This window comes from Anser brachyrhynchus (genome assembly GCF_964034855.1).
Source record: "Anser brachyrhynchus genome assembly, chromosome: 3".
In the NCBI taxonomy this organism is placed as follows: domain Eukaryota; kingdom Metazoa; phylum Chordata; class Aves; order Anseriformes; family Anatidae; genus Anser; species Anser brachyrhynchus.
Genome location: NC_137696.1, coordinates 78,178,588 through 78,202,435, shown reverse-complemented (window position 1 = coordinate 78,202,435; position 23,848 = coordinate 78,178,588). Strand labels below are relative to the sequence as shown.

Here is a 23,848-nt window from a genome sequence, read left to right as displayed (position 1 = left end):
CCTTACACGACCTGCTCATATGGTAATAGACTGAAAAATAAGAACCAAAGCAAGCACCCACAAAACATCATCAAGAGACTTAAAACATTATGCATAGAAAGAAGTATTGCTGTACCTTTCCTTCTTGCTTTTTTTTTTTCAGACTGCCCCCCCATTAGACAATTCTTCACCCCCTTCCACTGCCCATCAGCCTCCCACTCCTCCTTTTGCTCGTGCAGGAACATTAAACACTTGCTTCTCTGCGACCGAGGTCAGGAGCTGGCCCCAAGCTGCCATCACATTTTGCTGGGGTTTAGATGCTCACTGTGGTGAAGGGGGAAGGAATTTGTAGCACCCTGGTACAGCCACTGCTCTTTGACATTAATGGCATGCAGAAGGATGAATAAAAGGTAGAATTAAACTAGGGATGGGAAATACCAGTTCTGACATTTTCTAACAGTCAAGCACCTCTCTTGGCAAACTTGCTATAGCCTTGGTAACACTTGTAGAGAATGGACCAGGTCATTCTTCTCTGTATAACCTGCTCTGGGCTGAAAATACAATTTTTAAAATGTCTGCAGTGATTTAACAAAATGTTAGTGGGAGTCTAACCAAATCCAACACCAAATAATTCTTCAGACCCCCCTCCATTTATTTATTCTGTTTGCAGCCAAGGAAACTGAAATTCTTCCTCAGTAGTGCTTTTGGATGGCTCCTCTGTACCACCAGTGGCGATTTGAAAATTTTATGTTGTTTCCTGCAGTTCAGACCTAGTTGTGATGTTACTTTTCTTCTATCAGATTAAGGCAGTGTGCGAACAAGAAGTTTCTTCTTTGGTGTATGCAAACATCAAGACTGGTGTCTACTCCCTGTACAGTGCTTACACCCTTTTCAGATGAATACTTGTGCAGCAAAACATATCTGTCCATATGTTCCCAGATAATGCTCTAGCTGGCTGACCTTTGTTTTTCACCTAGCCACGTGCAAGGATCCTCTGCAGTGACACAGGAGCCAGCTCTGCCTTCACAACAGGAGCATCCCATCTCCCCTGGCTGCCCTTCTGCCACACCTCACAGCTTCTCTGGGCACGCTGACCTCTATAAACCCCCACACAGCAGGGCTTTACTTCCTGCCTAGCCACACCGCTCGCAGCCTATGAACAAGGAATTAACACTTTCTGTTACTATCGAGACAAAGGGAAACATTGCCTTGGGTATCCAGAGCGGCAGTGGTGTTTGCATGTGTTTTCCCTGCAATTTCCTTTCAGCAGAGCTTTGCAATTTTTTTTTCCTCTCCTTCCTGCACTCGTGTGGGGCTGGGCATCACAGAGGCCGTGCCTGTCACCTGGCAGCCCTCCAGTGGCACTGAGCTGCCCCCTTTGCACCCCTGCAAACAAAGCAGCTTTGGTGGGTTTCCAGCCACTGCCGGCTCGGTCCCTCAGCCATGCACGTGGTCCTCAGCTCCCAACACAACGGGGGCGTGCACAGACTCCCCCTTGCATCTTCAGGGCCTCCCACCACACTGTAACTGTGCCTTGTTTTGTACACTGGTGGCTGCCAGATGGCAATAGGCTGCCATGGGGCCAGGTGAATTGCCCACACGCTTAAAGATGCAGGCTGTGATTTTGTGCTTGTAAGCCCATTGTGTTTCCCGGGCAAGCTGTAACGTCTGTGCCAAAGCAGAGCAGAAAAATGCAGGAAAAGGAGAAGCAAAGGCCAAGTATCCTGCTGAATAAGGATCTCTCTCTCTTCTAAACATCAGATATGTCTCTAGGTGTGAGGGGTTTTCTTTTTTACAGCAGTGTTTCCTTATTGTTTTTCACTGATAAAAAAACTTGCTTGGTTTGATGAGCAGACTGTCAGTGCAGCTTCAGCCTCCCAGCCACACCACAGACAAGGCATACAGCAGTGTCCCTGAGCACCAGAAACATTTTTCTTAATGAAATGTATATATATATGCATATAGAGACTGCACTTGAGTTGAGGACAGAGCCTTTGATACAACCCTGAGTGTTCACATAGGCTGGCCAAAACCCAGTGTCTCCGGGCGCAGCGGGTGCTTCTTTGCTCCTTGCTCTAAATCAGTTTCTAGCAACACGGCTTACATGTGTTCTCTTTTGTATACATCACCTTAGAGCATATTTCCAGTGTAACTCCAGTTTTGCTGTTTCCAGTACCTCTTTCACCTTCTGTTTGCTCATCGAGGAGAGCTCTGTGCACACAGTTAAACAATACCCTGGGAAAGCCCAGCAAAGCTCCCTGTTTTCAACTCTTCTGTGAGCAGTTCAAATACCAGCTCATGTATCGAACAAGCCCTTTTTCCCCCTCCCTTTTTTATCTGCCTAGCTCTGTGCCTGTTGCATTTACTCATAACAGAAGGGCAGCCATTTCACTCACCAGCTCCAGTAAGTTTAACCCAGCTCATAATAATGTCTTTGTAGTCAGCTTGCTGAGAGCTGGAAAAATTAGACATACCTGTTTGTGATGAATGCTGATAATTGCACAACACACAAACAACAAAGCAGTCTGCTAGATCCAATCACTCCCTCAATTTGAAGACATTAACATTGATAATTGCATACTGTAGAAACTCAGCGGCACTAAACAGGATTGCCTCCCCCGTGCTCATCATAAGAAATAGTATTGAAGCAGAGGAACTTATATTCTAGGAGGAAAAAAAATATATGGCATTTATTCTATGGGTGAGGAGTGGGATACAGAAATCAGCCACTCGGTCCAAGATGCAATGCAGAGTGTGTGGGGTAGAGCTGAAGCTGAGTTACCATAAATGCTTGCCGGCAGCTTTGGCACTGCGCCGTCTTTCTAAGACAAACTGTAGGACAAAACTGAAAGATTTTATGAGGACGTGCAGGAGCCACAAATTCCATCTCTGTGTGTAATTCTTTCTGAAGGGCAGTTTCTAATTTCCCTGTTTACTACATGAATCTCCAAGAGTAATTGAAGTTTTATACCTGTCTGTCCATGTGATGAAAGTGAAGCATTTAAGTCTCTGTGGGGGAGGATGCACCACAGACAGTGGCATTCACATCCAGATGCTCCATTAGTGTGTGTGTGTGATGCATTATCCTACAGAAGCTTATTTCTGGGTTCCTGATTTTCTGTTATTACTGGTGCCTGCAAATGTGATTCACAGGGAGATGCTTTTTCATCAAAGTTACTGCACCTGGGAGAACAAAGCCATGACTTCCCAAACTTTCCCAACTTTGACATTTAATTTTTCACTAGTACTGAGCAGGTATTGTAATTGCTCTAGACGAGAATGTGAAAATTCTCCCAGCCAGCACTTAAGTGCCCACAAGACTGTATATTCTTCATTCCACTTACCTGCCTAATATAAAAATAATATAATCTACACAGATGCAGATAACTTCTAAAAAAATCCCTGCTTTCCACACCCACCACCTGCAGCAGGATGAGGTGTCATACCCGTCAACACATTTGCAAAGTATATTAAAGGCCTGATCTTAACCACCACTGATGCTGGAAGATATAGGAATGGAGCTGTAATAGAGACCTGACTCCAACACTCATTTTGGATGCTGCTTTGCAAAAATTCCAGGTGCTTTACGTCCCTCAGTAGGACGCCGGTCAGCCCACCTGCCGTGGCTGCATGGATTCCCAGAACAGTCTCTGGAGAAGGGCAGGGAGATTTCCCATGGGCGATGCCGCTCCTTTCTGCTGCAAGGGCAGAGAACTGATGTGAAATCATAGAATCATAGAATGGCCTGGGTTGAAAAGGACCTTAAAGATCATCTAGTTTCAACCCCCCTGCTCTGGGAAGGGTTGCCAACCACTAGAGCAGGCTGCCCAGAGCCGCATCCAGCCTGGCCTTGAATGCCTCCAGGGATGGGGCAGCCACAACCTCTCTGGGCAGCCTGTGCCAGTGCCTCACCACCCTCTGAGTGAAAAACTTCCTCCTAATTTCTAACCTAAATCTCCCCTGTCTTAGTTTAAAACCATTCCCCCTTGTCCTATCACTGTCAACACATGTAAACAGGCCTTCCCCCTCCTGCTTCTACGCTCCCTTCAAGTACTGGAAGGCCGCAATGAGGTCTCCCGAAGTCCTAAGTGTCTCCATCCCCTCAGGATTACAGTATAAAGTAGGGCAAAAAACATGATTTCTAAGCTCTGCTTGGCCCAAGAAAGACTGGATTTAGACTTTGTATCATGAAGACAGCTCTCTGACCCCTTGGCCTTAGAGGATTTGGGGGAAGGCCTTCTCCCTTCCTTCTGTGGATGGCTGCACACAAATGCAGCACGAGGACTTGAGCACCACAGCCATGCCTGGTGCTCCCTCAGGAGCAGTGTGTCCTGTCCCAGCACCACGCCAAGCCATCAGACAGAGGCAGTCGCAGCCCCAGCCACATCCAGGCCTCCAGGCCACCCCAGAGCTCTCACGCAGCTCAGGTGCCTGCCTGCCCCAGCACTGGTGGCTCAGGGGAGGGGGAGATACCCGTCTCTTGTCTAACAGGTGTTTTCAGGCATGAATAGGGGACCAAGGAAATTTTCAAGCAGAGTGTGGAGATGCCTTGCAGTACAGGAAGCAGACAGGCTGGATTATTGTCTGAGCCTTGGGCTTTAGGCACCTAAGTCTCAATTTAAGCAGGCTGGATCCCGCAGAGAGTTAACACCTGATTAAGTTTTCATGTTCCCTTTCCAGGCCTTTCGTAACTCCTCGTCTGTCAGCTCTCCCTGCTTAAGTTCCTCTCCAGCTAGCACAAAGGCACCAAAACCATAGACATGGTCAGGACATTGTCGAAGTGGTATTTAGGTAAATATCCAGCTACATCAAAGCTGGAACATCTCAGAGGAACATGAACATTTCAGCAGAGTTTTGCCTGTGACCAGAATTAAAATCCCCAGTTGGTTGCCTGAGGTCTTTGATCTCAAACCAGGCATTTCAACGCAGCTCTCTTTCACAAAGGCATTTGAAAGGGGCTGCTTTGTATTTTGTTCCCACAAAAGATACAGTGAGACTTCAAAAACCTCAAGAACTTGCCATGGTGTGGGATGGCTGTCCTTCATCCAGTGCTGCTCTAACCCTTCACAGGAGAGGGGTTCAGGTAGCAGGTGCCTTCATGTCACCCATGCTGGTCATTCAAGAAAGAGTGGCTGGAAACATGATGCAGGTTCTCCTTGTTTTCCTTACAAAATGGCAGTGAAATAAAATGAGGATACACTGAACATTTCACCTAATTCTCCTAAAAGGCAAAAAGAAATCACTGTATTAAAACATATTTTATGATTACAAAGTGTCTGGGAACTTCTTGTACCAATTTATTTTCCTACATACATCCAATTAGTCTTTAAATTTAATTCAAGCATTTATATCAGGAATTGTCTAGCTTGGGTTATGTCTTTTAAAAGTGCACTTAATAGACATTTTGTGCTAGTGATTATTGAAGGAATAGTCTAGCTTGGTTTATGTCTTTTAAAAATACACTTAATAGACATTTTGTGCTAGTGATTATTGAAGTTGCCATAGAAGGAAGAAAGGCTATCTTCTAACTCCATTACTGTACATTAATATATCTTTCCCGACATTTACTGTCAGGACTCAGTTTTCCCTATGGTCAATCTAGCTCAAATAATTTAGTCTCTTATTGGCTGGGAACTTTTCAGTATGAGAATATCTCACAGTCCCTATGTTGCATGATGATTCCCACCACTTTATGTATCTGTTTCATCAGTCACAAAAACTACAGACTATTCTGAAAATTACGTTATTTGCCTCAGAAACAGATATGATTAGAGTCAAAAGTGTGAAAAAGATTCAGAAAATTTCACATCTGCATGATGTACACTCTCAAGAACAAGGAAAGAAACTCAATTTTCTGTCTACCTCTTGGTCTTTTGCATTTTTGAGTATAATTTACTTTTGAAATCAGGACAGACTCTAGGTTGATGCTGCACTTTTTTTTCCTCTTAAACAGATCTCATGCTATTCTTCTGCCAGGTAGACTCTTGTGTTACTCTCTAAATTCCTCATCACATAGTAGCCAGTTCATGCAATCATATGAAATTACTGTCAGTATAATGAAAGTGTTTCATTTCAAGTCTCCTGAACTTATTTATCTACTGAGTCATCAATAGCTCTGTGCTTACTTGTATCCAAGTGACCCTTTAAAGGGAATGAATGGCATACTGGATTATTTTAGCTAAGAAGGATGAAGCTAGATTCAAAGAGAAAATTATTTATAGTTTTGAGTCAAGATTGATGCTCAGATATGTTATTTTCTGTCTCATAAGTTGTCAATTTATTGTAGAAATATAGAAAAATATTTTTCTACTTGTAGTGAGTTGGTGGTATTTTGAAATGAGGATAGGGAAACAAATTGAGGGGCAGAAATTAATTAGAAGTAACTCTATCACAAGAATTAAAGACAAATAATTTTCTTTGAGAAAAAAAAAAAAAAAAAGAAGGTCAGACTTAATTGGATTGGTGCAATTCCATGGCGTTTTCTTCCCCCATGGATCTTTTTTATGAAGTACTCTGTGGGCTCTCAAACAGACAGGAAACAAGGAGGAGAGCAAGTAACAGAACCAGGTAAGTTATGTGGCTGCAGTCTAACACTAGCAAGTCTGGAAAGTGAAAGGAATTGTTAGGTTCAGTAAAAGATAGTCCAATTCCTGTAGAACATTTCTTCCAAGTCCTCGAGAAATGCTCCTGTTATTTCACAGGTATAAACCCCCCCCCCCCCGCCCTCCAAACTCTCCCCTACATCGCAAGGGAGGGCCATGGACAGAAGTTTAATCCATCCATCCATCAGCGAGGTGCAGTACCTAATATATAGCTTGTCCTTCTCCCTTACTCCCATGGATCAATGCAAGTTTCTGTTTATTAGTCAGAATAAGGATCATGCCATTAGCAGAAACCATTTGTTACAGGCAGCTCAGGCATTTGCCTTCCCCAGAATGGTAGATGTTGTTTTTTGCTCTAGTTCCAGCAAATTAGTGATTAACTGGAAGCTACTCAGATTTCCAGTGCCAAAGTGGGTAAAAAACACCAAACAAGATCTTCTGAACATCTTTTTTTCTGTTATTAAAAGAAAAAAAAATTTCTCATCCAGGGTAGCTGACACAATTCATTCTTGAATAAATTTCTGTCTCTTTTTTCCAGTCACAGGTGAGTGTTATTTGATGCTAGCAACACAGTGCATGTTTCTCCATTCACTGGGGACAGAGAGTGCTGCCAAAGGGGAGCTGCACCATGGGCTTGAACTCGGAAGGAAGTTCAGGTACGTGTCCAAGTACCACTGCCAAATGTAAAGCTGCAGAGAGCCGAGCAAAAGTGTCACACCACCACGCCACGTTAAGGACAAGCCTCTGTGACCCCAGTCCCCATTGCTCAGTATCTGACAGGAGAAATTCCCCATTTTCTTGTTCTCCTGTGATCTCCTTCTCTTCTGGGTGGAGGGAGGCTGCTTCCCCTCTCCTGGGCATGCCCTCATGCACCAGATATGCACCCTATACCAGCCCGTGTAGGGAAGCACCTGCATTGGCTGGAGAAGGAGAGGCAGTCAGAGGCTTAACTTATGGAAAAACATGAGAGAGGGAGGAAGCCTGCTCTGACTCCTAGAGTGTTTTTTAGCAGCCCAGTCTCCAGCCATGTGCTGGTTCAGAAGTCGTGGGAAAGGGAGTCTTTGGCTCTGTAATTAATGTCCCGGACAAAAGAAGTGTCAAGCTTTGAGGTCACCTCAGATAATTCTTTGTTCCTGTTGCTCTTGAACTGCAATGTAAATGGTACCCCGTCCTGTTCACTGGCTCTACTTTTGGGAAGGAAATCTTTGCATTTGGTATAGGAGTAAAGAAGACCAGCTAATTTAGGCTGCTTCTAGACTTAACAGGAGAGGCAAATGCAGACTGAGGAACAGAAATAATTTAGCAGGATGCCAATCTCCTTTGTGCGACATGCTGTTTCGTTATGAGATGAACTGTATTTTGTTCATTTCTTTTATAGTCTCTATAATATGACTGATGGTCAGCTCATTCCACACCCTCAGTCTGGCCTGCGCATTCTTTGTAGGCAGTTTTCGGTTTGCTCTTTTCCCAATCTTTTCTTGTTTAGTTCAATCACTTTCTCCTCCCTTAATCTGAGAAAAGCAAAATTCTCATGTGGTGCCAATAACATGCAAGAAATCCTTCTTGTTAGTAAGCTGTCCTGTAAGAAAACTATGCTTGTGACTTGGTGAAGTGTATATACTGCTCTTTCAAAGTTCCCTGACAAATTCAGGTGGCTGAAACACAAGGGGAGAAGTGGAGCCTCAAGAGAATTATTCTTCCTTCTGCCACTGGCTCACTGCTCCTGTCTGGTAACAAGTCCTTGCCTTGGTTCCTCTCTCAGTGAGGACTCATTTGTCTTCCGGGGTGTTTTAAGATGTAATGGATGTTTTATTACACGGTACCACAAGCCTTTCGGATGAAAGGACCAATGTAAACTCAAGGAACTTACTAATGAAAAGCATTAATAATAAATGCAATTACAGAGCTTTTGTAATGATTCAACAAGTTCAGAATATTCTTACCATCTGTATTATCAATTTATGATTTTAAAGCAGAGGAAAATAACAGATTTTTTACAGAAAGCTGCAAAAAGAATCAGTTCTACATAGTTATTTAAAAAATAATTTCTTCTGAGAAAAAAAAAATCCTGCTAGTGGGGCAGAAATGAAGGGAACAAATCTTTAAGATACAGTACAAATTTCTAGGTCATAAAAAAGCCTCTCAGAAATATGCACAGTTTAAGACTGGGGAGGGGGACATTATAGCTGATGCTAAAATAGTCAAAACCAGACACAGATTCATGCACTGAATATCACAGGAAAAATTTAATTAACACTAAAAATAGAACAGTGGGGAAGAAAATGGTTGAAATAGCAAAAGGAAATAGTTTCTAATGGAAAATATGAAAACAGGAAAGGTCATGTAAACCAAATAACATATAATCAGAAAACTTCATATCCCATTTGGTTTTCCTCATTGCATTTTTCTTACATACAAATGTTGAGCATTCAGCGATAAGAACATGTACAAGGGTATTACCGCTCCTTAGAAATCTCCCAGGTGCAGTTTCCTCAACTTTTCCAAGTTATTTCTTCCTCTGAGATGAAGAGGTTTTCATTTTTCTAACCACAACACACATCATGATTCAAATCGTATTGTTAGCGTCTAACTGTTTCTGATATCAGGAACTGAACAATCAACTGCCCCATTTCTTTATCACCTTGCCTGGCATCACAACCTTACATCTCTGATAAATGAGAGCTCTTTATAAAATAAGTATCCCCCTCCCAACACAGTTTTATCACAACAAACCTCCAAGATATAAAGTTTTCATACTGTATTCTCTGTCTTTCTTGCCAGGCTCAAGACAGATTTTTACTTCTCTTGATGCATCTTGAAAGAGGTAGGAAAAAGTAAGTAAAAACAAGAAGAACTAGTAGAGTCCCAAAAGCTTTTCTCAATCCCTATACATTGCAAATAACAAAACAACTGCTTCAATCAGAATTCAATGCTGCAGTCTTTGGCTTCCAACAAAAATCCCAGCTAAAATTAGAAAACCAGACCTCAGTAGTACTAAGCCTTCAACAGACAATGCTACTAATCACAAGAAATCCAATGGGTCTTAGCTTAGTTTCTCAAAAAGGTCTGATTTTTCCCTACTTAATATCTGAAAGGCTTTAAAATTAACACCTGTGTATAATGACTCCCACAAGATTATACAAAGAGTGGGGATCTGTTACTTGTATTCAGCTACGCAAGTATTCACTGGAGAAACACAGGTTGTTGATATGCTTGCTGATATTCACAAAGCATTTTGAAGAAAGTATCATGTGCTAAGTATTAAGGTAGTCTGACCATCTTCTTGTTACAGCACAGATAGACAATCTGTCAGAGCAAGAAAAACAGGACACAAAGCTGGTCTGGTGAGGATCCTGTTTTGCTTTTGAAAAGATGTTAAAATAATTGATAGCGTTGACAATAGATAGTTTCAAAGCATTAAGCATTCCTTTGCTCACTGCTTCAAAAGAGTCCCCAAATACCTAGAAATACAGCCATTTTCCTATTTGTGTTTGATAGGAAAAGTATTTAAAAGTCTCTTAAAAATACAAAGAAAAAGCTCCATACATTTTTTGATTCACCCTTATCTGAAATTAAAAAAATAAAAATAAAAATTGTTGAGTGCTTTGCATGTCCTCCTGTAATGAAAAAACTCTCATAAAGACTCTGATGTGAAACTGCTTTGCATTCTGAATATGCTGAATAGACTACTACAGAGACTATTGTAACCTTTAGAGAATCTTTGTTGTTAAAAAAGTTGTTCATATTATATCTCCTTCCACAGAAAATGAAAGGTTGAAAGATGCAAATTCAACGAAACAAACAAACCTTTCATAGTGTATTATGAGCCCCAGGTCTCCTGTGCATTTACTAAAATTTCAGTAACTCCTCTTTCAATTTCAAGCACAGTAAATTCAGGCCATTTGACAATGCTTTATCACCATGTTAAGTGTTGCCACATACAGAAGCATATTTCAAGGAGAGCATCTACAAACACCTTCTTTGAACTTGCTTTCCCCTTCCCTACACCCTCCCCCATGCAATCAAATGTATGGCAGATTTTTTTGTCATTTAAAACTCCCTTAATTTTCAGCCAGGCTAACTGACTTCTAGCTTGTGTGATCGTGTGGTGCATGTACATCTCTGCATTTCTTCAGTTCATGCATTTGAACCCAATGGCCATCTCAACTGGATTTGGCAGGGTGGTTGAAGTCTCAAACAAAATTAAGTTCCTACTCACCCCGTGAAAAAAAAAGTTGGGAAAAGGGAAATATCATCTAAAAACCTTGATTAAGAAAACGGGAATCACATACACTTATCTCATATAAAAAGACAGCAAGCCTTTCTAAAGGCTCGTCTTGCAAGGACGGTGTCTGTTATTTCTGATAATACAGAATAATTACAGAAATCACAATCTATAGGAATTCCCTCAGCATCGGTGCTCATGGGGATGTTCATTAGAAGATAATAAAGTTAACTTCAGAAGCAAAAGAATAGTAATTTGATAACAATTCCTTATCCCCACCCTGCACCGTCATTAAAATGATGTCACTGTCATTTTTACCCCTGCAAGACGCCCATCTTTCTTTCTTTCCCTTTGTCCTTATACCAGCTCTGCTAGAGCTCTGTGTAGCTATGCCATTTACTGAAACAATTCTGCATATCCCCCAAATCCTTGGCTGCTTTGGCCTTTTGTCACGCACTACACAAATTTCTCTGCAGACCCGAGGTAAAGAGAGCACCCGCTGACACCTGCTATGGAGACACTAGCCTCTCTGACACATGCTTTGCAGATCTCCAGCTCCAAGGAGTGCTGTGCAAGCTGAAGTTTCTCCTCCTGCTTCTGAAGACCGATGTCTACTTGTGCAAGAGTCTTCACACCTCCCACCTGCCATAGTTAGGGCTGTGGTGAAGTTGTGATAGCCCTTTTTCAAACATACCCTGCAGAGCTCTACCCCAAGCACCCGAAAGGACTATCTAGTTATGAGGATTTGCTAACTGGAGGCATGGGTAGGAGCCAGAGACATATATCCACAAGTCTTGCTAGCAGGTGTTGGGGAAAGATGCTTCCAAACCTCCCCTGATTACTGACAACTGGTCACCACAAGGGGAAAATGACATAGTAAATGCACAAGCCTGGAGTTATCTGTGGCTATATTTTTTATATTAACATAGTTGAAACAAAAGAGATTGTGTCTACTTTAGGCACTAAACACACACACAGAAAGCTGAAGTCTAACTCAGGCATGACATTTAAGCTTGTATTATCCACCTGAAAAGAGCCTTTATTAAATCTCAGAGGATCTATCTGAACGTTCAATATCCAAGCAACTGATTTAGGAAGGCAGTGCTCTCAAAAGTGGGAAGCTAGGGCAACTCGATATTATTCATTTGGATTATTTTGTTTAAAAGGTCATTTTTCACAGAAGAAAATTCCCATTTACAGGAACTGACGGATGGTAACAATGCTATTATTGCAGAATTAGAGAAAAGAAAGGGCAGTGAGAGGCCATCCAGTTCTCCCTTTTCCCAAAGGCATGATCAGCTAGATCTAAACTACTCCCAAATGATGTTTATTGAACCTGTTTTCAGAAACATCCATAGCTCCTCAACAACCTAGCTCAGCGCTCATTCTCTCCGCCACTTTCTCCAGAGGTTATTTCTACCTTGCCCATGAGCTGACGTCCTCCCTGAGGCAGCTGAAGTGGGTGATTTTTTTCTCTTGAGAGCACGCACGAAGGATGGGCAATTCCCTATGTCCTAGCAGCTGCCTCTCACCTGCAAGTTGCATTACGCTTCCCACTTCTATCTCACAACTGAATAAGCTCTACTCTTTCTATTTTGTCCATCCACACCTCTCATGGTTTCTATTGCTCAACTCTAAACTCTAATGGCTTGTACCTCTTAAGTGCAGCGTCCAAAACTGAACACAATAACTACATCCTTGGGGCTTGTTAAGACTTCTGGTGAAGGATTTACTATAAACATTTTTCAGATATTTCTCTTTTTTTCAGTCCCTTCATGATGTTGCCCTCTTCCACAGCAGATCCTAGCCCAGCTCTGCCTTCTCCCAACCCACCCTCCTCTTCAGGATGGTGAAAGACTCAAGGAAATCCCAGTTTGTCCTCCTTTTCCCAGGCTGATGAAACACTGTTCTCTATGCCTCTCCTCTTACAGTACACGTTCCAAGTCTGAGACCACCTCTGTGGCTTTCTTCTGGCCTTTCTGTCTACTCTTGTGCTGGTGGGATCTCATGCTGCACACTGTGTTGTGAATGTGGTCCCACGGTAGACAAATGAAGGGTAATAATCATTTCTCCCAACCTGCTTTTGATGCTCTCGAGCTGAGGAGTTCAGAAGTGCGTGCCACCACCGTGGGCTCCAGCTTCAGCTTCCACCCTGGGGAGAAACCTGCTTCTCAGGTCCCAGCCCGGGGTTTGCCCTGATCCTAATCTGCAGCCAGCAGCTCCCTCTCGCCCCGAGGGGGCTGCAGGGCAGTGGAGCCTTGCCTGCTGCAGGTGGGAGGGCAGAGGGCCTCATTGCCCCCATGGCCCCAGGGCTTGTGACTCTGCACTGCCACTGCCTCCTTCAACCCTGTCATTACTCTGTTTTCTCGTGGTTATCCTAATTCCAGCCCCTTTTGTTCTCCCCCTCTCTACCTTCCCCAGTTCTCCTTCCCATCCCAGTCCTCTAGGCAAACAACTGGATCCTGCTGCACCAAGTACCTCCAGACTTGCATTTAAGGCAACCTGTTTTTAACAGCAGAGACAATAATCATCCCCCACTGCCCCAGAGACAATAATCATCCCCCACTGCCCCGCAGTGAGGAGGTGATTACCCCGAGGGAGGTGGAGGGGACTGGGAGGAGATCCTGTGTGGGCAGGCAACATCGTCCCTTGCTCCCAGCGAAGTCTTGCCATGAACCTGTGCCTTGCTGGGTGGGTTACTGTTGTATTTTCCAGAAAGTACCTGGGTTCTTTCTACCACTTGTTCTCTCAGAAGTAGTATCTGGTAGATATTCACAAGCTCACGCCATTCCTCTCCTTCAAGCATCACTTCAAGCACAACTTTGACGTGAGGCCCTTAAGATACATATCAATATATGCACTGTGGGTGTGTAGAGATGGTTAGGAATCATATTTTTCTTTGTCCTTCTCTGTCTATACATCTGTTATGTCTGTTTTTGAAGTAAGGTTGCAAGCTTTTCAGGGCCGAGACTATGTCATCTGATAGTTTGAGTGTGACAATAACATAAATGATAAGAGTAAATACCATACCTCAGTGTTCCTGGAATTCAAATTTGAAGGGTTCATCTGGAAGAAAATGCAGCCTGCAAGATTCCCAGTTCATCAACCTCTCATTCAAACCTCTCTTTCAGCACCCAGTTTTTTCAAAATCAGCACAAACCTGCAGTTCAGGTCTTCAGTACTGGGTCAAGCCCAAACCTGGGGCCTGACCAAGCCCCCAAGGCATCCCTGGTCTGAACTACCTAAAGAGCCTGGCTGCCTGCAGGGCACTGCCTCCATCATGGGGGCCTCTCCCCATGGCAGGAATGCTAGCAAGCGATGGAAAACAGGCAAAGCTGAACTCCAAAAAACCCTTCCGTCACCCTGTAGCACAGGTGAGAGTTGCCACCTTGATGGAAAGGTGTTTCCTTGATGGAAAGGTATTTCCAAACAAGAACATCTCCTATAATAGAGGAAGCAAGAAAAACAAAAAAGAAAGGAGCTCAACCGTTGTTTCCCTGAAAAGTGAGCAGAGACCCCAGAAGATCCATAAAAGCTTTCTGTATTGTTACTAATTTACATGGAAAGCAGTCAGACCGCAACCCACAAGGATACTAACTTCAACAGGAACTAGAAGTCAGACACCAAATTACCTTTGAAGACATGGGCTTTAATTATGGCTGTTACGGAAAGCAATGTAAAACCTTCTGACGAACAGATAATGGCTGGTAGGGGTTTTGCAGACACTCAGCAGTGACTGCCTCTGCTTTGAGGAATGCACGACATAAGACTGGAGAAAAACACAAGCAAAGTAGAAGCTGAACAGTACCAGCCTGCATCGCTGAGTGAGAACAAACGTGCTAAATGGAAACACGTTGAAATAGTAATTCAAATCCCAGACCCATATCAGCTAGATAGCAATACCCACAAAGCCCTAGCATATAGGATCACATGCTTTGGGATCAAGCCTGACATCCAGCTCAGGTCACAGGAGTTTACGTTTACCAGTTTCTCCACCATGTTGGCAATGTCCTTTTGCTCACTGTGAAACTGTGGCAGAGGGCTTAGATCAATGACACATTACCAGGGCTAAATTAATGTGGAGTTTGCATCGTGTCCTAGAAACAACTGAGTGTTGTTTTGATAATTTAATTTCAGTAAAAACACAGACTGGCAGGGGAAAAAAAAAAAAAGCACACACACACACACAAATCTGGTAATATTTCATGATGGTTCATCTACTGTTAGTATTTTACAAGAGTGCACACCTTATGGGAGCCTGAGAAGTTCAGAATGGAGGCAAAGAATAATTTCAAGTTGAAAAAAATCAACCACGCTGAATGTAGTTTTCTATTAGTTTCCTGAAACAGGAAAGAGCAAAATAAGAGTAGTGAGATTAGCCTAAAAATGGGATTTGATGATACCGCTGTAAGCTTATGAAAAGACACTAGCTGCCAGCAAATTTTAGAAAACACCAAGAAGAGTTGTAGATAGTAAGTACAGTAGATACATGACAACAAATATCATCATGTCTTAGGGCGTTAATGCCATCATGTCTTTGCATTACCCTCACAGTCCTGCCAAAGCCTAGAGACTCTTCTTGCTGTTTTTTAAAGACTTCTTTGTAGCTAAGCGTTAAAACCCTGGAACTGCCACGTTAGAGCCAAGGCTCCATCGGGACTGCTTTCATGCTATTAACATGCCCCCAGACCAGCTTCTCAAGGGAGAAAGCCTTAAACAGCTAGCAGGTCGTCTGATTGCAGGGGAAATTCTCCCTGACTCCTAACCAGTGGAGGTCCCCAAAACGTGAGAGTTTCCATCCAATTTAAAATTTTTTAATCCTTGCTATTATAGCTCTGAACACTATGATTAACTGCATGTACACAATCAGTTTTCAATCCTACTGGTCTGGTCAATCAGACAATCTGCATTTGTTATTTTATTCTGGTAGACATACCTCCCCAGTCTCAAAGCTGTGCCTTACCTAACAAAACCAAAATCTGTGTTCTGTATAATTCAGTAGAAAAAAACATGCAGGTTTTGTCATGTGAAGCTTACACGTTTCAGTATTATGACTGCAGCCTGTAAGTCCAAATTGTGCACCGTAAGCAATCTGCAAAATGCCCAAGCTGTGTTTTCAGCGGCAGCTGTTGAAAAGAGGGAAACAGAACAATTGCTTTAAAGAGGCGTTGCTTCCTTTAATAATTTGTGCCACATAAAGAATACTTTTCACACCAGGTCATTCAAGAGAGATTTTGGTGGAATGTGATCATTCAGTTTATGCAGCAAAACCAAGCTACCACGATTTAATTCTGCTGCGTGCTCAATTTTTATATTGTATCCCCATTAGTTGTTAAAGCACAGCTCCTGCTAAGCTGAAAGCATGAAAGGGTCTCGGATCGCTTCTGAAAAGCTTGAAAATGTTTTATTCATGTATTTATAGCGCATACATTGGAGGGAGTACTGCTGGATTCAAAAGAGATTTGAATGGCCCTTCCTAGACGAGATTTTGTTAGATCAGGGTTGTGGTTGGGCTGGATTAAATTAACTATGTTTTTCTTCAGCTCCAGGTCGTTCATTACAGACGTTTTGATGAAGACTAAACCGGAGCAATTATGCATTCATGAGCAGGAAGCTGAGGGCTTCACTTGGAAAACTGAAGGCTGATAACCAACGCAAGGATCAAGTATCTTTCCCAAGGCTACCGCATAATGGTGGAAGCAGCACGTCTTAGAGCACGTCTTGCAGACAGCCTCGTGCTCTTAGAGCTGCTGCAGATAAAAACGATGGATTTAAAGTACCCAGCTTCTCCATCCGTCAGGGCACGGTAGACCTGTACGGCGCGCAGAATGCAGCGTGGGCTATATAACGAAGGGCTTTGTGCTGCTGCGAGGCAGAGCCGACAGATCCCATTTCAAAGTTATCTGTAATGCAAAAACAAGAAATGTTTCCAATTGTATCTGTTACAACACAGACGCTGAATGACAATGTCTGCCACCTAGGTCATTTTAGTCATATACGGGCAAATCGCATCCCCGTGAAGCCTGAATGCACACCAAATGCAAATCGCTCTGAAATACCCCTAACACACGCGTGTTTATATACGTCCTCACTTGCAGATAGAAGGTGTCACTGAGAGCTGTGCTGTGGAGCCTGATGTAACCTGAGTGCAGGGAAACGCTGACTTGGGCAGATGCATGACAAGGGCCAGGCCCTGCAAGTGTTGGTTCCCAGGAGCCCTCCCACAGCCCAAGAGGCTGCCTCAGAGCTGCTCTCCGGAGAAACCACTCCGTGCTAATGAAATTAGTGTGCTCCTACCTCGAGCTGGCTTGAGAACATTTGCATTGCATGGGCAAATCCTAAGCATCTGAGGACTTAGGCTAAAAGCTGGGGATAGTTTGGCAAAATAGTGCTGCGTTCATCTGAAAAAGTCTTTTATTGAGACATCAACAACATCACGTCTCCCCATGGAGAGAGGGGGGCTATCCTTAGCACAGCACCACAGCCCCACACGCCCTGCCTTTGCACACGTGGAGAAAGGCTCAGGGCACGCCATTTCATCTTGCTGCAAACAAGGAGGCCGCTAGCAGAAGCTTATGGGTTGTTATGAACAGTGCCGTACGTGGCCTGGGATACTTCACCACCTGGAGATTTTCACTGCATGAAAGACGCTCAAAGCCCCTGCATTTTTCTGAAACAGATGAAAACTGATTTGAAAAAAAAAAAATTAAGGAATATGATTTTGTGAAAGAATGAACAGTAGGCTGCACACAAATTTTGAGTGCTCCTTGTGGGTCATTTCGTTCAAACAATAATGTTATACTTTATTCGGGACATATGTGGCTAGCACATTTACAACAAAAGCAGTGCCATGCATCAAACAGAAGAATCGTTTCAGTCATTGCAATATACATTATCCAGACACGTTCCAGCTGGGCAGATCTGTGAAAGTGAGAGGCATAGGTGAGAGCTGGTTCCACTTATTAGAGGTGTCATTTTAAAAAATGGGATAGTCATGAAGCAGGGAGGCTATATTCTCCTCCCTTGCCTTCCGCCTTCCCCTTCCGTTAAATAAATCCATCAAGTTCTCTTTCTCCATGTGGATTTCTTCCTCAGTGATTCCATTGTTCTGCGATGGAATGGAACGGAACAAAGGTGACCCCATCATTTTTCTAAATCAGTCAACTGGTCTGGTGAAAACTCGAGAGAGTTTAAATATGCCTAAATGCTATTAAAAACCAATCTGTTCCTTTTTTTTTTTCAAAAAAAATAAAAAGAAAAAAGGAAAACACACCACCAATTAAACCAACCATCCTAGTTCATTTAAATATTTAGCAAACGCTGAACTCCAGGCACGTTCCTCTGTTTCATTCATTTTACTGATACATCATAGAATGAAGGCCTATCATCGCAGCCTTTGTTCTCAGTCTTTGAATATTTGTGTTTTCAAATTTGTTTTGCCAAAAAAATACACAGCCAGGTAGCAGTTGCTATAACATTTTATCTTCATGCTTCCTTCTAGAAGCATTGAGAGGGAAGCTAAATAGGGGAACAATGCACTCCGACAGTCCCCGCAGATTCCAAGATATGCTCAAAGGGCGAGCTTTGATAAACCCCTTCTGCTTCTTGGATTTGTTCAGCCTACTGGAAAAGTAAAGGAACACAATCAAAGGGCTGCCGCTCTGCCTTCCCTCCTGAGCCTCGGGAGGCCTCTCTGGGGGCCTCTTTCCCACTGAAAAAAATGCAGATTGTTGTGCAGCTTGCCTAAGTAGCTGGGCATTTTTAAGTGCATTGCTCCACATCTAGGGAGTAAAGATGATCATGCAGAACATAGGGTTATTAGAAAGGAGCATAAATGAAAAAACCCCACAACTCTGGAATATCATGAACTGTAAATACCTGTATTTTGAGTTCTGATCCAGTTTATTTTTTGCTCTTCAATGAAATAGCGCACATATTACTGCTTCTTCTAGCCTCTGTCCTTCATTAAGCATGGTGAAACTTGTATTATTAGAATATTCCTGTTATATTCATGTAGTGTGTGGGAGTTGGGAGTCAGAAACCTCAAGCAGTTAATTCACAGGCTCGATAACCACAAGCTGAAAAACAGCTTTAGCTGTTATAAGGGAAATAACTCACTGCCACAACAAGAAACAAAGGAAAACTCTGTTTAAGCACTGTTCACCTAAAATGAAAGCACACTACTTTGAAAGGGAAGAGGCTGGAATGAATACAGAAAAGCTACTAGTTATTAGAAATATTAAAATCTCACTCACTGATTTACTCACTGATTTCAGAGTAGAACCCAGGCTTTTAATATCACTAAACCTTAGAGAGAGAGAAATAAAACTAACACACATCAGTGTTTCTAGACCTTGAGGTTTTTAATCACATACACTGTCTTGCTTAACAGCTCATTCACTTAACGCAGGCAAGTTACAAGTTCTTGTAGGAGTGTCTGGAAGTGCACCTAGAATGCATTGCCTGTCCACTGTTTTATTTACAGTTCCCCCCCCCAAATGAAAATCAGTAGCTAATAAATCAAAGCATAATTACACAAACACAAAAATAACAATCATTAACATTTTACTCAATACAAATGATAAGCATAAGGAAATGCCATGTATACTCACTGACAGGAATGTGTGTTAGTTTGCTATTAATATCTGATAACCTGGATTGGTGGTAATGTAACTGGAAGATGTGGATTTTAAAAAAATTGGGAGCCACTTTTGTTTGACATGATCTTATACTGAGATAGATATCTATATACAGAGTGATATGATCATATATGCTCCTGTTATATCAACTTTTTTCCTTACCAGCTGTTATTAAGGTAGTTGAACTTCCTTAACAAAGCTTACTTTGATCAACTACCAAATGCTATTATCTAAAGGGTTGAATGATGCAGAAACAATCTGTGCAAGTGTAGCAATTTTGATTCAGAAAGTTTTTAAAAAGTATTTACAAAGGTCATTTTTAAATTGATTAAGTTGAGACTCCAGTCTTCAGATTCCAAACACCTAATCATTTAATGTCTTATTTTTTGGCGTTTTTCTCTCCTCTCCCCGTTCCTTCTCCCCACCACAAATATTAGCCCATGTTTAAAGTAAACCATCACAATGAAAACTCTTCAAAACAAAACAGTAAGTTATTTACTTTGTGCCAAAAAAAAAAGCAGCACTAAAACATTACTTAAGAGGTTCTATAAATCCTTCATAATTAAGGAAAGTTCCAGGAGCAAAAAGGACTTGCACAACTTGTAGAACTGGGAGGAGAAATAGGGGAAAGAGGAGATTGTTATCCCTTGACTTTTTTTTTTTGTCTGAACTTCATTTACAAAAAGCTCCTGGTACTTTTCCCAATGTTTCCACACCTCATTACTCTGGCACATAGGGTTTAATATATGAACAATTTAAATAAAGTGTCAAAACCAAATCCCCATGGTAAATAATTCAACTCTTAGGAAAACTGTTGATTTTCAACATTTCAAAACTAGTCCTGCCTGACTAGCCACTTGGTTAGAACTCAGAAATTAAATAAAAATAAGGATTCTTACAAAATTTGGTGTTCTGTTTTAGCCTCATAGCAATTTCATACAAATTAAATCTAGAAGAAACCCTTCTCACTGTTACTTTGTGTCTTTTGCATACCTTCTTACTACCCATTGATTATAACCATACAGGCTGTGAAAGGAACAGAACCATTTGAGCTTTTCTGTGTTTTCTAGCATTTCTATGAGCTACTGACTTTAATGAACTTAAAAGGAAGATAAAAATCTCTTCAAGTTGTCATTCTAAGTGGTAGATAAAGTCTCTAGCCTTCTGCCTTGAAGTGTTACCATCCAACACTGTTACAAGGACACTGCACTTCTTCTCAGCTTTAAATCGGGAGTTGTCAATACTGTCTTTTTGCTTCCATCTTGTACTTCGAATTCAAACTCATTTGGTGAGAGAGGTTTTGTTTTTTTTTTTTTTTAACCTCCGTGCTGAAGTTGGTCACATCCTTTTCATATTGGGTCAGCTCTGGAAAGTGAGAACAGCAGGTGATTCTCTAGGTCAGACTGGTACTAATTACAGTATGGAGTGGAACCAAGCCGGTTTGATGCAGAGTTTGGACTGATTCATTTTCATGCTGGGTCGAAGATCTAGCCATCTCAGATGGTTCAGGAAACTGGGTGGGGAGTGGTAGCCATTTCCCTGCCAGAGTCTCTTAACAGCAAAAATACAGAAGAGAAACTGAGAGAATGAAAAGGAGGCTTGTGGCAGAGTGAAGGCAATTTCCGTGTCCATGAGGGGTGGTACTGTTCACTGAATTTATGACAGCTGACAAAGTGGAAGCTGCTGAAGGGTTGTTTGAAGGTGTTGGACTTGTTCCATTGGGATTGCAGTAGATCTAGAATGTGGGTAGAAAAAGTTAAATAGAAGTGTTGTTTATTTTTTTTAATCAAAAGACAAATTAGTAGTAATTAACAACATGTAACACCACACAGTCACAGTACTCATATAATACCCACAGTTGCTCATGCCTCTTGTTGTACAGAGAAGGATAAAGTTGTTTAATAAGTCCTGTTTCTTGAATTCAAAGGAAATAAATCTAAAATTTTTCTAAATGTTTTTTGTTATAGAGCTATAGTTTTACCAAAACCCTGCAACAAAACAGAATAGAGAAGTAGGTTTCTAAAAACCTCATCCAAAAAAAATATTTATGAAGTATAGAGCAATTCTTTTGATAAAAAGGACTTCCAGATAACTGCATGAATCCATTGTCTTAGCAGATTGAGCCACAAACAGAAATATGAGCAAACAGCGTAGAATCTATTGATTTTATTTCTGTAACTGCTTTGGGTATTCCTTTCAAGCAACAGTGAGGCTTGTGTAAATGGACTTTTCAGCTTCACGTCTCTTATCTTGCTATGATAGCACTGAACTGCAGAACTTAAAACAATGGAATTATACTGATTAAATCACAACCTATTGGCATGCTAGAGCAGACATAAGAAATGCAGTGGAAAGTCTGTATAACAATAAATAAAGATTCTGACAGAAAGCAAGGTAAAAAACAGTCTCCTTCCACCACCAACCACTTCCCCCCACTCCCCCAAATTATAGGCATAGAACATAAAAATTTTGCACTTTAACTTCAGCATCAAGCTATGTCCTACACATGTACAGGACAATTTTCAAAGCTAAATTAATGTGTTCTTCTCTTCTAGTGAAGAATGTGTGATATACAAGGATGAAAAGCAAGGGCAAGAACAACGTATCTGCTCCTAAAAAAAGTATAGTTTGGCAAACTTGGCTTCAGTTCTACGGCAGGAAACTTTCATTATACCAGCGCTTTCTGGTACACAATGGTAGTTAGCTAAAGTAAGAACATTTTATAAAAGAGCACCTACTTTAGTAAATTCTCTCCATAAAAGGTCTTCATCATATTTCCAGTGCTACTGCAAAGGTTAACTACCCTTAACAGAAATATATATATGTAATAGCTCAGTGCTGAAGCCATTAAAACAATGCTAAATTTGAAACTTGTATGACCATATCCTTTGAGCATTTTCCACCGAACAAAAGAAAGTCACAGAAAAATTTCATGACCGTATACAGCTTCTAGTAGTTAGGATTCTGGGCAACCAGGAACATGCTGGAAGCAATTCAGGACTGCAAGATTTTAAAATAAATAAAGATTAAAAAATCACAGTGAAACACACTTCCACACAGTGTGAAAGCAGTCAAAATGATAAATACTGAATTGCATAGAAACCTCCTAATCAGTTTGCGGGATTTAAGTCCCAACCTACTCCGGATTTTTTCTGTCTTCACACAATACCCAGCACACTTGAGTTATATTATTTTAAAGGTATCTTTGCTTTGAACACAAAGCCTAGATTCCTGGTGGGTGCATGCATGCCTACAGAAGAGAGGGGTTCCACAATATCATGGTATAAGGGACCTCAGACAAACCTCCCTGCAGTGCCCATTACAGATATCAGTACCCATAAGGTATGATCCTGCTCTACAGAGGACAATGGAAAAGGGATGAAGTTCTTCCTTACAAAGAAAGGGGTTAAAAATATTTAAAACAGCCTCCAGAAAGCTCTTTGTTGCTTGTTTTCCCAACGCCGTCTTACCGACCCTTCCCAAAAGGAGGTCTATAGAGCTCATCGCTTCAGTGTCCGGGAGCAGTTCGGCCGAACCGCTGGCAGGCAGGCAGGCACAACAATACTGCATTATCTGTGCACCGAGACTAAGACCCGGCCAGCAGGGTAGCAGCAGCAGGAGGCTGATGCCGCTCCCCCTCAGCAAGCGCCCCACTCCTGCCATGCCCTGAGCACCGGGACCTCACCCAAAGCCTCAGACGCTTAAGGGGGGGCTCGGAGCAGGGTGTCGCTGCCCCTCAGCTCATCTCTTCTTGAAATTAACTCAGCTTTGGAGGGCTCCACCGCCGCCCCCTGAGCCCTCTCCCGCCCCGCTGCCGCCTCCCAGGGCAGCGAGATGGCGGCCGCCGCTCCCTCAGGAGCCCCCCGACCCTGAGGGGCCACAGCGGCTGCGGGGCACCGGGCAACTGAGGAGGGCTCGGACGAGCCGAGGAGGGCTCGCTCGCTCCCGTCCCACCGCCGGGGCTCACCTGCGTGGGTAGGAGGAGCGCCAGGAGCAGGAGCCCCAAGCCGAGCCGCGCCGCCAGCGCCGTCCCCATGCCCGTCACTGCTGTCCCGCTGCTGCCGTCCCCACCACCGCTTCTCCCGCCGCTGTGGCTGCGAGCGACACGGCTGCGCCGCTCAGCCGCGCCCGGCCTTTTTATGGCCGCCGTGACGCCCCTCCGCCGCCTTCCCCCTCCTCCACACACCTCCGCCCCCGCCCTCAGCGCCTCCCGGCCCGGCACGGCTCGGCACGGCCTGCCCGCGCCCCCCGCCGACCGCCGCTGCCTTCCCCCCCGGGGCTCCTGAGGGGGCCCGCCGGGCTGCCCCCGCCTTCGTGGCGGAGGGCGTGAGGCACGGCGCGGCAGCGCGAGTACTCCGAGATAAATTCTTACGTTGGTGGAAACATCGAGCTTTTTATTAAAA

The 23,848-nt window shown here is 42.9% G+C and overlaps 1 protein-coding gene across 1 annotated transcript; it reads right to left on the bottom strand.

Annotated features, from left to right (window-relative positions):
• Positions 1-19,150: 19,150 nt before the first annotated feature.
• CD24 (CD24 molecule) lies at positions 19,151-23,620 on the bottom strand. Its single transcript, XM_080587000.1, has 2 exons — positions 23,413-23,620; positions 19,151-21,180 (listed from the first exon to the last, which is right to left on the bottom strand). The coding sequence occupies exons 1-2, from the start codon at positions 23,479-23,481 to the stop codon at positions 20,998-21,000; spliced, it is 252 nt and encodes an 83-aa protein (XP_080443126.1). The 5' UTR covers positions 23,482-23,620; the 3' UTR covers positions 19,151-20,997.
• Positions 23,621-23,848: the final 228 nt, after the last annotated feature.

Bases quoted from the DNA above. Each gene is read 5' to 3' on its own strand.
- CD24 (XM_080587000.1), bottom strand. From the start codon at position 23,481: ATGGGGACGGCGCTGGCGGCGCGGCTCGGCTTGGGGCTCCTGCTCCTG. The intron at 21,181-23,412 runs GTGAGCCCCGGC...CCCACATTCTAG, and splicing joins CGCTCCTCCTACCCACGCAG to ATCTACTGCAATCCCAATGG.